Source organism: Cibotium barometz, chromosome 33 (genome assembly GCF_041138505.1).
Source record: "Cibotium barometz isolate CiBa-2024 chromosome 33, ASM4113850v1, whole genome shotgun sequence".
NCBI classification, from domain to species: domain Eukaryota; kingdom Viridiplantae; phylum Streptophyta; class Polypodiopsida; order Cyatheales; family Cibotiaceae; genus Cibotium; species Cibotium barometz.
Genome location: NC_141078.1, coordinates 3,638,393 through 3,651,746, shown reverse-complemented (window position 1 = coordinate 3,651,746; position 13,354 = coordinate 3,638,393). Strand labels below are relative to the sequence as shown.

The following is a 13,354-nucleotide window of genomic DNA, read 5'->3' as shown; positions in this document are numbered from 1 at the left end:
GTGATTTTGTAAGTTTCTAGTCTATTCAAGGGTGCATAGTTCTTCTATAAACTCAATACATATTGTTTATAGTTGAAAAAATAGAGAATTCATTATAGGGATGCAATATCATGTTGTTTCAAATATTTGCAGAAAAACGCGATCTTGAGCTGTTAAAAATTTCAAATCATCCTAATCGCGTTTTGTTGCAAATTTTTTATTTTTGCTTTATCCAAATTTTCAGCACCTTCTTTAATCATTCTATGTTCTCCATGTTTCTAATCTTTTTCTATTGCTTTGTATTGACCTTTTCAGAGTGATGGCAAGAACCAAGGCAACTGCAAGGAGGTCTGGCAAGGGGCCAGGGCTTGCAGCAGCAGCAGCTGGGGCTGGGGCTGATGTCAAGGAATCTAATGTGCCTCCAAAAGGAAGAGTTGCACATGGCAGGAAGGGGAAGCCAATGAGCATGCTGCAGCAAAAGTCCAAGAGGTTAAAGCATTCTGCTGGTGTGCTAAAGGAGATCAGGAAACAGCAAAAAGCTATAGGCTTTGCAATCCCCAAGGCACCTTTTCAGAGGCTAGTGAGAGAAATTTGTGACAGCTGGCACCTTGGTTTCAGGTGGAACAGGACTGCCATTCTTTCCTTACAGGAAATGACAGAGGATTACTTGGAGAAGTACTTTGAAGATGCAATGCTTGTAGCAGCCCATGCTCACAGGGTAACTCTGATGGCCAAGGACTTCAACACATTGTCCAGAGTGAGGTGGAGGTATGACAAGCTGTTCCATCCTGTGGAATGGCAGGACATTAAAATGAGAGATATATTATTAATTCCACCTACAAGGAAATTGAAGGCAGACAAGGTGAAGGTTGTTGAAGTGACCCACTCAATGAGCACCAGAGGGAAAGCTGCTTATGAGGAGTCACTGAAGCAGCAAATAGAAGAATCCAAATCTGCTATAGATGTGGAGACTGTACAGATGGATCTACAGATACAAAGAAGGTTGCAGGAGCTGGGCCCTAACATAGTTGTCCATATTGAAGATGATTTTTCAGAGAATAATTTTGACTTGACAAAAGCATGCTTGGCAGCATTGGCTCATAAGAATGAGTATTGCTCATATACTATCATTCTTGCAATGCTCTAGTAAGTGTCTTTTATTTTACATTTGTTTGCAAAACAATCCTTATTGTACCTCCTCCCTTACACCTTACCTTAATTATTGTTTTGTCCAATGTAGCATGATGAGAAGCTGGCTGAACCATGCTGTACAGCATACAGTTTATATTATTGATCCTACAATTTCCTTCAAGTTAAGAGATCCAAAGGAAACTCCCATGGATATTTCCAATTGGTTCAGACACTGTGATTTTGATCATGTTGATATTTTGCTACTTCCATACCATAACAAGTATGTGTGTGGCTGCTTCTTTTGGGATTTTCCTTCAAGATTGAGTACTCTTGTAGCCTTTGATTTCTTAATACTTTTTTCCTTATGCAGTGACCACTGGAGCTTTGCTTCTATTGACATCCAGCAGAAGCAATGCTTTTTATTCAACTCTCTTAGAAACACACACAGAGAGGTTAAATTGTAAGTGGTTTGTGTGCTATTTTTAACTTTAAACTTCATTATTTGGATTTAATGCACACTAACTGAATTATATGTATTGCAGTTGTATTAGAAGACTTCTAGATGCATTGGATCAGTGTCCTCCTAATGTCAATCTTTTGGATTCAATAGAGCCAATAGATTTAGAGGTAGAAAGTTGTTCCCTCTACTGATGTCTATTTCATGCTATGCCTTTGAACTTATTGAATAATTTTATTTTGTTTAGACATTAACAGTTTCTAACATATCTTTCCAACTATCCAGACACCACAACAAGATGATTCAAGTAGCTGTGGGCTGGAGAGTGCTGATTAGTGCCAAATATATACTTTCAAGCTATTTTGAGATAGGACAGCCAGAGCTTGTAAGAAAAAATAATTTTCATTTAGCTTCAAAAAATTTGATATTGGTACAAAGTGTTCTAAATCATCATATCTCATTGCAGATGAGAGAAGATAGCTTCAACTCGAGCTATGTGTATAGTTTCAGAGCTGATATAATTTGGAAGTTTTTGAAGTATGCCTTCCCCAAACCTATTGTACCAGCTACTACTGTCGAGTTAGGTGAGAGCTCTAAAGTCCGAGAAGGTGTCATACACCTTGATGACACAGATGATGCAGATGTGGTGCCACAAGAACAAGGACCTAGTGCTGATGAGGAGAAGCCACAAGAACAAGGACCTGCTGCTGCTGCTGATGAGGAGAAGCCACAAGAACAAGGACCTAGTGCTGATGAGGAGAAGCCACAAGAACAAGGACCTGCTGCTCTGCTGATGAGGAGAAGCCACAAGAACAAGGACCTAGTGCTGATGAGGAGAAGCCACAAGAACAAGGACCTGCTGCTGCTGATGTTATTGAGGAAATGATGGAGCAGCAGCAAACAGATGCTCCAGGGGCAGTAGAGGAGACAATGGAGCAGCACCAAGAGACTGTACATGACAAGATGGAGCAACAGAAAGTAGATTCTCCAAATAAAGATGATACGGTGAGCTTGGACCATGTAGAGCAGCCTCTAGATCAGCCTGTAGATAAATAGAAAATTGTTGTCAAGAATATGTTCTACATATGTAATTAAACACTTCTGTACAGAATTTTACATTTCTGAATATAATACCTTTGTTTATGGAGTCTGTGTTATCTCAATTTTCAAATTTTCAATGTCTTTGCATTTTATTGATCTCTCTCTTCTTTTGAGCACCTGCAAAAAAGCAATATGAAACAATAGGGTAAAGTAAACTAATAGCAGTGCTTAATGAGACTAGAATAAGTCACATGGTATACCTTCTTATTGTTGTAGATAAATAAAAAGTCCTTTGAAATAGAACCTTCTGTCTCAAATAGAATGTCATTGCGCAATTGAGCTAGGGAGCAACATTGTCTTAATGTGATATTGACTAGCACATCACCATTCTCAACAACATCAATATCAAGAAGTTTATTTTCTGCACCAAAAGAATCTTCATCTTGATCCATTGGGACTAGTTTTGTACCTAGCATTCGACTGCGCTTATAATAAAAATAAAAAATAAAATTTTGTGATGCAACCATGTACTTCAATTGCATAGAAGGTTGGACAACCTCACAAAACACTGAACTACATGTCTTCTTATCCCAACCTTTATCCAAAAATTGTGGCATGCATGCCAGACTTGTTGCTTTAACTGTGAACATTGTTTTTGAAACCTTCACTGGAAAGGTATTAAACAAGTCTACAAAAACTGTGAGAGGCATGCACAAAGAAATTTTTATTATCCTTGTGGCAATATTGGGCCTCAGAGCTTTCTGTACTTCTTTGAAGAGCTTGGCTCTATATGCCTCTGTAACACTAAAATGTGGGAGAGGCCAATCCACTGAATTCCATGCTGGAAGGTCTTGTTTTCTTAACACACCATGTGTGTTTGCATTGTCCAGCACAACTGATAAAAATGATCAGTAAAAAATATACCGGATTGAGCTAGCTCTGTTGCACATCGACCTTCGTATTGTTGTTCTCCTACTATCGATCCATGCAAAACATCTATAAATCCCAGAATACAATCGATGTTTTGCCATGTCTCATACGATGAAGGGTATAAATCTGAAATAAAATAACACAAGAATATCAATAAGCAAAGAAAGAAAGCTTTGTCTTAAAAATCCATGCACCTCATAAAGAACAAAACCACAATAGAAAAATATACAATTAGGCCTGTGTTGCGGAAGATCATTTGGATAGTCTCGCAAGACAAGTTCTTTATGCATGTACACATGCTGAATCAAAACTTCTTTCACCGATATCTTTCCTCCGGTGATTTTAAAATCTCGTACTCTTCCCTTCCATGATGCCAAGAAAATATTTTTTGTCTGGGGTCTCTTTCTTTTACTAGGTTGCATGAGCACCCATGCTCCTTTCGAAACAGTAAACCTTTCCCAAGTTCCTTCCGTTTTGACTGTACTTGAATTCTTTACCGAAGAAATAGAAGAAGCAGGTCGACGGGGTAAGGATGTGTGGTATAATTCTGCCTTCATAGCATTATCATCCACAGAGCGTCTTCCACAAGAACGACCATAGTTTTTATTCACCATGGATACCTTGTGAATCTGTAATCACAGCAAAGTAATGTAAACAAGATAACAAAGTGAAGTTTCAAGAAAGAGAAAGTAGGCAGACAGATAGTTGACAAGAAACATCTTACTCTAAGCCAAACTGGATCAAGGGAGCAGTTTTGGAAAAGAAGAGGTTGCTGCACAATGAGGCAGTGGTGTAGAATGGTAGACCTTTCGAAGGAAAGGCAGCACAACAATTCAAAGTTCAAGGGGAGGTGGAAGCGGGAAAGCCCTTGTCAGAGAAAATGTCAGACTAGATTCTATCTTCATGTCCAAAGATCTTGTGAGAATAAAAAACCAATCTCCACATTAATGTAGCACGCTTGTACCTACATAAAATATTGTTTCTTTTATCTATTTTCTTTTATTTTTGTGAATTTCCAACGTTACGTTGGCCCTCTGTTCATTGGTTGAGAGCTTATTTTTCCAAACCGTAAAAGGCCCCAAAATGAGCTCCCTTTTTCCCTAATGCGAGGTTCATAGGTGGTGTGACAAATGTACTTGAGGGGCTGGTTTGCGCATGCGAGGTGGAAAGATGGTTCTACCATAATAAAGGAGAGAAGATTCAAAAGTAAAGCCAACACTTTTAGAAACAAAGACTTGCTTGTGTGATGGATTTACAACATACCTTGGCAGTGGTCTTACGGTCTTGCCGAATCACCACTAAAGTCATATTTCTCTTGTACAAGTCAATTTCTTCCTGAAGAGTCTCATTGTAGTCAAGGTCTAGCCACCATGGGCAATGTTCCCTCTCTATGGTAGACACTGCATGACACTAATAATAAGTGCACACACAAACACTTAAACGTTGAAACTTTAAGCACTTAAATGTTAAGACTTACTCGGCCCAATAAAAGATCTTCGTACATCTAATCTAGAGATTGATCTCCAAGCCGCTACCATGGGAGGCATTGAGTTGTATAGAATGGGCTTGCTTCGGTGCCTCAAGTGCCTTTTGAACTATATATCTACCCATGTTCACAGGTGGTGTCACAAATGTACTTGAGTGGCTAGTCTATGCATGCGAGCTAGAAGGCAAGTTCTGCTAGAATAGAGGAGACAAGATTCAAAAATAAAGCCAACATGTTTAGAAACAAACACTTGCTCGTGTGATGGGTTCACAACATACCCCAACAATGGTCTCACAGTCTTGCCGAATCACCACTACAATCATATGTCTCATGTACAAGTCAATTTCTTCCTCAAGAGCCTAATTGTAGTCAAGGTCTAGCCACCATGGGCAATGTTCCCTCTCTATGGTAGATAGTGCCTAAAAGCATGACATTAATAATAAGCGCACATACAAACACTAAAATGTTGAAACTTTAAACACTTAAATGTCAAGACTTACTCGGCCCAATCAAAGATCTTCGTACATGTAATATGGAGTATCAACTGATGTCCAAACTGCTGCCACATGGGAGGCATTGACTCAAGGCCACCAGAGAAAACCTATTTTGTAGACATTGATACACCACCCGACATGTAGAAGACTTCAAGGTAGGTTTCTCATAAATAGAAAGATTGTGGCGGAACCCTCCATGGTGTGTCTTGAATGCCTTCTTGAAAAAATTTCTCCTACATGTCACTACATATCTTAAACTTATTTTTCAGAGGGGATGCGGATGTGGTTAGCCGTTTTGATTTCAACTAGCAAAGCTTGACCAAATTCTACAATTTGCAGCCAGAAAACAAACACATGAAGCCAATCTCTTATCTTCCTCTTATTAGTTTTGGGATTTACTTTAAGGCGCGAACATTGGACTGCTTATTGTTTAGCATCCCAACCAATATATGATTTTGTAGCATCCTTAACACATGCCATGCCAATAAGGTATAGATTCTCCTCTGTTGCTATGTGCTTGGCCGATACATGCCATGGTAGGTAGAGAAAATCTCGCTAGTAAGCTTCTCCATTGTGTGGGTCAGCGAGGTGCGTCGTTTTGTGTGCCTTATTTCAGTATAAAACCTCCACCTATTCTATAACGTTTCGACAACTGGCATCATCCATTTCATTTGCTTTCTCCTCAACGCGCTAGCTACATCAAGATTTGAATTGGGATTTTGTCCTACCTCTTTTTCCCTCTCATATCTACGTTGGCCAGTGAGCACCTCTTCAAAAAATGCACGATCATCATCATTAACCTCTACCAACAAAATGGTTAAGTCTAACTCATCAAGTTGCCTCAATTGGAACACCCTCTCTTCAAATGTGCTCGTCGATAGGTAGCCAAACTCATTGACCCTGAATATTCATATGGAACAATCAGATTGTATAAAGCAATGAACAAAGAAAAATAAATTACAAATATCATAAGCAAACACATGCTCTTACTTGTTCAATGTTGTAAGATAGAATAGCAACTCCCTGACATCACCGTTGTTGAAATGGACAAACTCACATTTCACAAAGCAATGCCAAGATATGTCCATAGGATGATCTTCAACTTGTACCAAAACACCAAAGACCAAGAATTGCTACAAAATAATTCTAAAACTTTGAAGTTATAGCACTGAGTAATACCTTGCTTGATGCATTGCATGAGGGCCTTCCATCTGTTATTTTCCATCCAAGATATGCACCATCTTTGCTCAATAATGGTCCTCGTTGATTGTGAGTACATAGAAGTGCCTCAAACTGGTCATTCATTACCCTCCAAGCATCTGTCCAAGACTGAATATGAGTATCTATGATAGGTGTCTCCTCCCCTTCTATGTCAATCTTGGACACAATAAACGATCCTCTACTAGAAACTGTTCTCTTGGTGTTCTGGCTGAGCTTTCTAACTTCTTCTGTTGGGCACCATCCTACAACGTGGTATCAATGGGGGATAAATTGGCGAAATAGACTTGTTCTTGGAAAGGAATCCTTGTGGGCTTCTAGTTCTCATCATCTTCCCAAAAATCTTTGTTTTTCTGACCTGTTTGGAGGTGTCCTTTGTTCCCTCTCTTTGGTTGCTTTGTGTCTCATCTATGCTTTCCTTTTCAAGACTCTCCTCCCTCTACACAGCATCCTCCAACTCCTTCCCTTCATTCTCGTCCTCCTGAGTGGTCCCATGGCTGCTATTATCCCCATAAAGGCTGATGTCAATGTCTCTCTCCACTGATTTCTATAGTGGTTCCATTACATGGATTACAATACATGTAGTCTTGGCATGATTATCCTCTTCTTCACATCTCTCTAACACTACAATAGAATGAGGGTAATAGAATGAGGGTTTAGCAACAAAAATAGTAGCACGTTTATAACTAGAAGGGTGCAAAGATGTAGGACCAATGTCAATGCTAAACACGCTCCTATTTTTGTTGCACTGATGAGCAACGAAAGTACTGCATAGTAAAAAAAAAAGTTGGGGTAGACTCGGAAGTCTGCACACAGGACTCCCCTGTTTGCTCCAACTCTTTTTTTTCTAATGTAGACACAGTAAAACTAACACAACTTCACATAATCATGGACAAGTGTAATGTAAAACTTGACAAATACAAAAAAATGACAATTGCAATTCATGGTTTTCGAAATGTCAAAATTCAATTACATTACTTAGCGAAATTACATGTGTATGATTCCAAAAAACTCATATACAAGATAAAGTGTAATGAAAATCTATAAAGAAGCTATGGGGCTATCTAGACCTCATGCTATGAAATTATTAATGTTCCTTGCAGTTCCACCCTCTTCACTTCTCACATTCCATTGCTTCTTGCTTGGACATTTGCACCAACGTTTCTAGTTACATGATCCTAAAACACAATGAAAATTAGTTTTTCAAAAACAAAGAGGTTTAGGGTTTACAAATGTACTTAGTTGTCATGCTTGTCAAGGATGTCCTCTAGTAATAACAATATATCCTTCATCTTGCACCTTATCAAATAGAGCTTGCGAATCCCGTTGTAATGCAAAATCATATTCATCTTGTGTAGGGTGGCGGTCCACTACTTCAAGCTATAGGCATACAAACAAATGAACAATTTAGATAGTTTTTATTTAAGATAATATTTTATAATTAAAAGATAAGATAAAATTTGAGGCTAATATATATTTACAAATATTGTTGGGATATCGACTCCTCCAGGTGTAACATCGTGCCTCAAGTTATTTCCCATCTATCTAAGAAAAAACATAAATACTTAAAACTCCTATGCATATGGCCTTATGCATATAGCACGTTATGCATATGGCTAATGCATAAGGCTAACACATATGGCATAATGTGTAAAGCTATCGGCATGCTTAGGAAGCTACGAGCACGCATAGGTAGTTATCAGTATGCATTGGAAGGTACCGACATGCATAGGTTGCTACTACTGGCATGCATTGGAAGCTATCGACATACATGCATTTAAAGGTACCTGCATGCCTAGGTTGCCCGGCATGCATTCGAAGGTACCGGCATGCCCAGGTTACTACCGGCGGCGGCGGTGGGTAGGCATTGGAAGGTACTGACATGCATAGGTAGCTACTAGCATGCGCTGGTAGCTACCGACATGCGTTGGTTGCTCTACCAGCATGTCTAGGTAGCTACCGGCATGCATAGGTTACTACCGGTATATATAGGTAGCTATCGACATGCATTGGAAGCTACCTACATGCATAGGTTGCTAGCGGCATGCACTACAGGCTACCGGCATGCATAGATAGCTATCGGCATGCCTAGGAAGCTACCGGCATACGTAGGTAGTTACTAGCATGCATGGAGCATGGAAAAATAAACAAAACCTAAACTTACAAACCCTATAATATGTAGAAGCATAGGAGAAGAAACATACAGAAAACATATCTCTTACCTTGTGAGGCTTGTATGTGTTGAAAACCTATAAAATAAAACCAAAATAAGAAAAAAATATTTTAATAATAAATGCTAATCTTAAAAGCCCTAAAACTTACAAACCCTATAAACATGTAAAAGCATGAAAGAAGAAACATATAAGAAAGAGATCTCTTATGAGGCTTGTATGTGTTGAAAACCTATAAAATTAAACCAAGTCAAGAAAAAAAAGTATTAAGAAAAATCAAGATCTCTTACCATATGAAGCTTAAATGGAGAGCTCTTAATTAAGAAAAAAGAAAAAGAGAAAAAGATAAAGCATAATGAAAATCTAGGGAGGTAGGGGCTATGTAGATCTCATGCTGTGCGATTATTATAGTGTTCCTTTGTAGCTCCACCCCCTTTGCTTCTCACATTTCCATTGCTTCTTGCTTGGACATTTGCACCACCGTTTCTAGCTACATAATCCTAAAACACAATAAAACTAACACAAGTAAAAATTAGTTCTGCAAAAATAAAGAAGTTTAGGGTTTAGAAATGTACTTACTTGCTATGTGCATCTATCATAGGGGTGGTCATGGCAGGAGGACCAAGCAACGTGACAAGGGCATCGTCTTTAAGACGCATTGAACCTGCATTCATCACTACCACAGAAAGGAGCAGGTGTCTAGGTAAGCCGAAGATCATGTAGGGTTCTTGTCTTCTGATGGACCAATCCACAAACAAGCTTCACAAGGTCAGGTAATTATTGCTTTTGTCTTGTCATCTTCCTAAAAAGCAAATGCTCATCATTGATTGGTAATTTTTTTATTTTTATCTGATGCAAAATCGTACAATGATTAGGGGAGTGTACCATTTGCATGTGGGGTCAACCTCCGAGGCACTGCCTCCATTCATGGGTGTGGCTCAATTAATTATCCATGATTATTTATGGTCTCATTGTATGCACATTCCCTACGATTTTGTGTTGAATGGAAGTCAAGGAGATGAGGAGCCATTCTCATTGGATTACGAATGGAACAACAAGACGGGGAGTTGGCACTCTCATAAGAGCCCAAAAGCAGTACATTTTCTAACCTAGTTTGAAATAACCTAAAGAGTTTGGACTCCAGTATAGGGTTAAGCAAGAAGGAAAATCCAAACCTTAATTATCACCTTTCTAATGGTAAGAAAATTCAAGCCCTTACCACTTCTACACATGACAATCAATTTTGAGGCATGCTAGAGCGGAAAGAAGATCACCATCATTCTACCAAACTTGTTGCACACAGAAGTGGCTAAAACCACCCATGTAAGGGAGGAAAATGAATAAGATTTTGCACATCAAATACCATCTCAAGGTGGTATTACAAATGCAAGTGCCTCAAATGATTGGGATAAATCAAGCTGATGCTAAAACAACGAGTTGTGCACAACAGCAATAATCCCCTATTGTGTAACAAAATCTCCCCTCTTTTCTTTTTCTTCAACATAAATGCATGGTATCCCTTGCTTTGTTTATCATGCTATTGCTTCTTGCAATAGCAAAACTTGTGCAAGCAAATGGCCCATAAATGGCAAGATTGCATGCAGAAAGGGAGCGTTATCTTTCCCAAAAGCAAGAGTTAGCTCTGGCGTTTGACATCACAATGATGTCACATAAACAATTAGAAGGCTTTCCCACAGGTTACGTTGGTAGCGAAACTCAGAGAGGTGAAGTCACCCTCTAGCGCACTCTTGATTTCTCCACCACAACCTGATAGATTTACATCTCACCGACATTATTCGGTCATTCTTGTGCAAATCACAACATCAATTTCCACACACATTCGCGTACAAATCTTTGAACCAAGAAGAAGCTGTGAATAATTAGCAAAGTTCGAAACGATGCTTCAATGACACCAATTTTAATGCAGTTACTCAGTGACGCTTCATCCTCCTATATTGTGCGGAAGGTTTCGTCAGATGTGTAGGCGATGATTTATTCCAAAATACGTAGTTATCCACAACTCCACCACAGAACATGAGAAAGCTACATTATAACCCCTCCACCAGTGCCAAGAGGGCAATGCTAATAAATAAAAGAAGATCCCAGGATCTCTAATATAATTAAATGGAAAAAAAAGGGATCCGGGACCGACACGGCCCTCCTACCTATATAATGGAGGAAGAAGTACGGCTTAGGTCTAGTCACTGAGTGTTCTCTCCGTCCCTCCCTCTCTCTCTCTCTCTCTCTCTCTCTCTCTCTCTCTCTCTCTCTCTCTCTCGCTCACACAGAGTGCATTTCCATACTTCACATAATCATGGACAAGTGTAATGTAAAACTTGACAAATACAAAAAAATGACAATTGCAATTCATGGTTTTCGAAATGTCAAAATTCAATTACATTACTTAGCGAAACTACATAAGTGTATGATTCCAAAAAACTCATATACAACATAAAGTGTAATGAAAATCTATAAAGAAGCTATGGGGCTATCTAGACCTCATGCTATGAAATTATTAATGTTCCTTGCAGTTCCACCCTCTTCACTTCTCACATTCCATTGCTTCTTGCTTGGACATTTGCACCAACGTTTCTAGTTACATGATCCTAAAACACAATGAAACTAATACAAGTGAAAATTAGTTTTTCAAAAACAAAGAGGTTTAGGGTTTACAAATGTACTTAGTTGTCATGCTTGTCAAGGATGTCCTCTAGTAATAACAATATATCCTTCATCTTGCACCTTATCAAATAGAGCTTGCGAATCCCGTTGTAATGCAAAATCATATTCATCTTGTGTAGGGTGGCGGTCCACTACTTCAAGCTATAGGCATACAAGCAAATGAACAATTTAGATAGTTTTTATTTAAGATAAAATTTTATAATTAAAAGATAAAATAAAATTTGAGGCTAATATATATTTACAAATATTGTTGGGATATCGACTCCTCCAGGTGTAACATCGTGCCTCAAGTTATTTCCCATCTATCTAAGAAAAAACATAAATACTTAAAACTCCTATGCATATGGCCTTATGCATATAGCACGTTATGCATATGGCTAATGCATAAGGCTAACACATATGGCATAATGTGTAAAGCTATCGGCATGCTTAGGAAGCTACGAGCACGCATAGGTAGTTATCAGTATGCATTGGAAGGTACCGACATGCATAGGTTGCTACTACTGGCATGCATTGGAAGCTATCGACATACATGCATTTAAAGGTACCTGCATGCCTAGGTTGCCCGGCATGCATTCGAAGGTACCGGCATGCCCAGGTTACTACCGACGGCGGCGGCGGGCAGGCATTGGAAGGTACTGACATGCATAGGTAGCTACTAGCATGCGTTGGTAGCTATCGACATGCGTTGGTTGCTCTACCAGCATGTCTAGGTAGCTACCGGCATGCATAGGTTACTACCGGTATATATAGGTAGCTATCGACATGCATTGGAAGCTACCTACACGCATAGGTTGCTAGCGGCATGCACTACAGGCTACCGGCATGCATAGATAGCTATCGGCATGCCTAGGAGGCTACCGGCATACGTAGGTAGTTACTACCATGCATGGAGCATGGAAAATAAACAAAACCTAAACTTACAAACCCTATAATATGTAGAAGCATAAGAGAAGAAACATACAGAAAACAGATCTCTTACCTTGTGAGGCTTGTATGTGTTGAAAACCTATAAAATAAAACCAAAATAAGAAAAAACTATTTTAATAACAAATGCTAATCTTAAAAGCCGTAAAACTTACAAACCCTATAAACATGTAAAAGCATGAAAGAAGAAACATATAAGAAAGAGATCTCTTATGAGGCTTGTATGTGTTGAAAACCTATAAAATTAAACCAAGTCAAGAAAAAAAAGTATTAAGAAAAATCAAGATCTCTTACCATATGAAGCTTAAATGGAGAGCTCTTAATTAAGAAAAAAGAAAAAGAGAAAAAGATAAAGCATAATGAAAATCTAGGGAGGTAGGGGCTATGTAGATCTCATGCTATGCGATTATTATAGTGTTCCTTTGCAGCTCCACCCCCTTCGCTTCTCACATTTCCATTGCTTCTTGCTTGGACATTTGCACCACCGTTTCTAGCTACATAATCCTAAAACACAATAAAACTAACACAAGTAAAAATTAGTTCTGCAAAAATAAAGAAGTTTAGGGTTTAGAAATGTACTTACTTGCTATGTGCATCTATCATAGGGGTGGTCATGGCAAGAGGACCAAGCAACGTGACAAGGGCATCGTCTTTAAGACGCATTGAACCCGCATTCATCACTACCACAGAAAGGAGCAGGTGTCTAGGTAAGCCGAAGATCATGTAAGGTTCTTGTCTTCTGATGGACCAATCCACAAACAAGCTTCACAAGGTCACGTAATTATTGCTTTTGTCTTGTCATCTTCCTAAAAAGCAAATGCTCACCATTGATTGGTAA

General features: G+C 38.9%; 1 protein-coding gene across 1 annotated transcript; it reads left to right on the top strand.

Moving 5' to 3' along the window:
- Positions 1-1,477: 1,477 nt before the first annotated feature.
- Positions 1,478-9,630, top strand: LOC147619204 (uncharacterized). The gene is made up of 5 exons (XM_086773406.1): positions 1,478-1,570; positions 1,653-1,737; positions 1,853-1,952; positions 2,034-2,313; positions 9,509-9,630. Exons 3-5 carry the CDS (start codon positions 1,866-1,868, stop codon positions 9,628-9,630), a joined length of 489 nt encoding a protein of 162 aa, XP_086629532.1. The 5' UTR covers positions 1,478-1,570; positions 1,653-1,737; positions 1,853-1,865.
- The last annotated feature ends 3,724 nt before the right edge of the window (positions 9,631-13,354 follow it).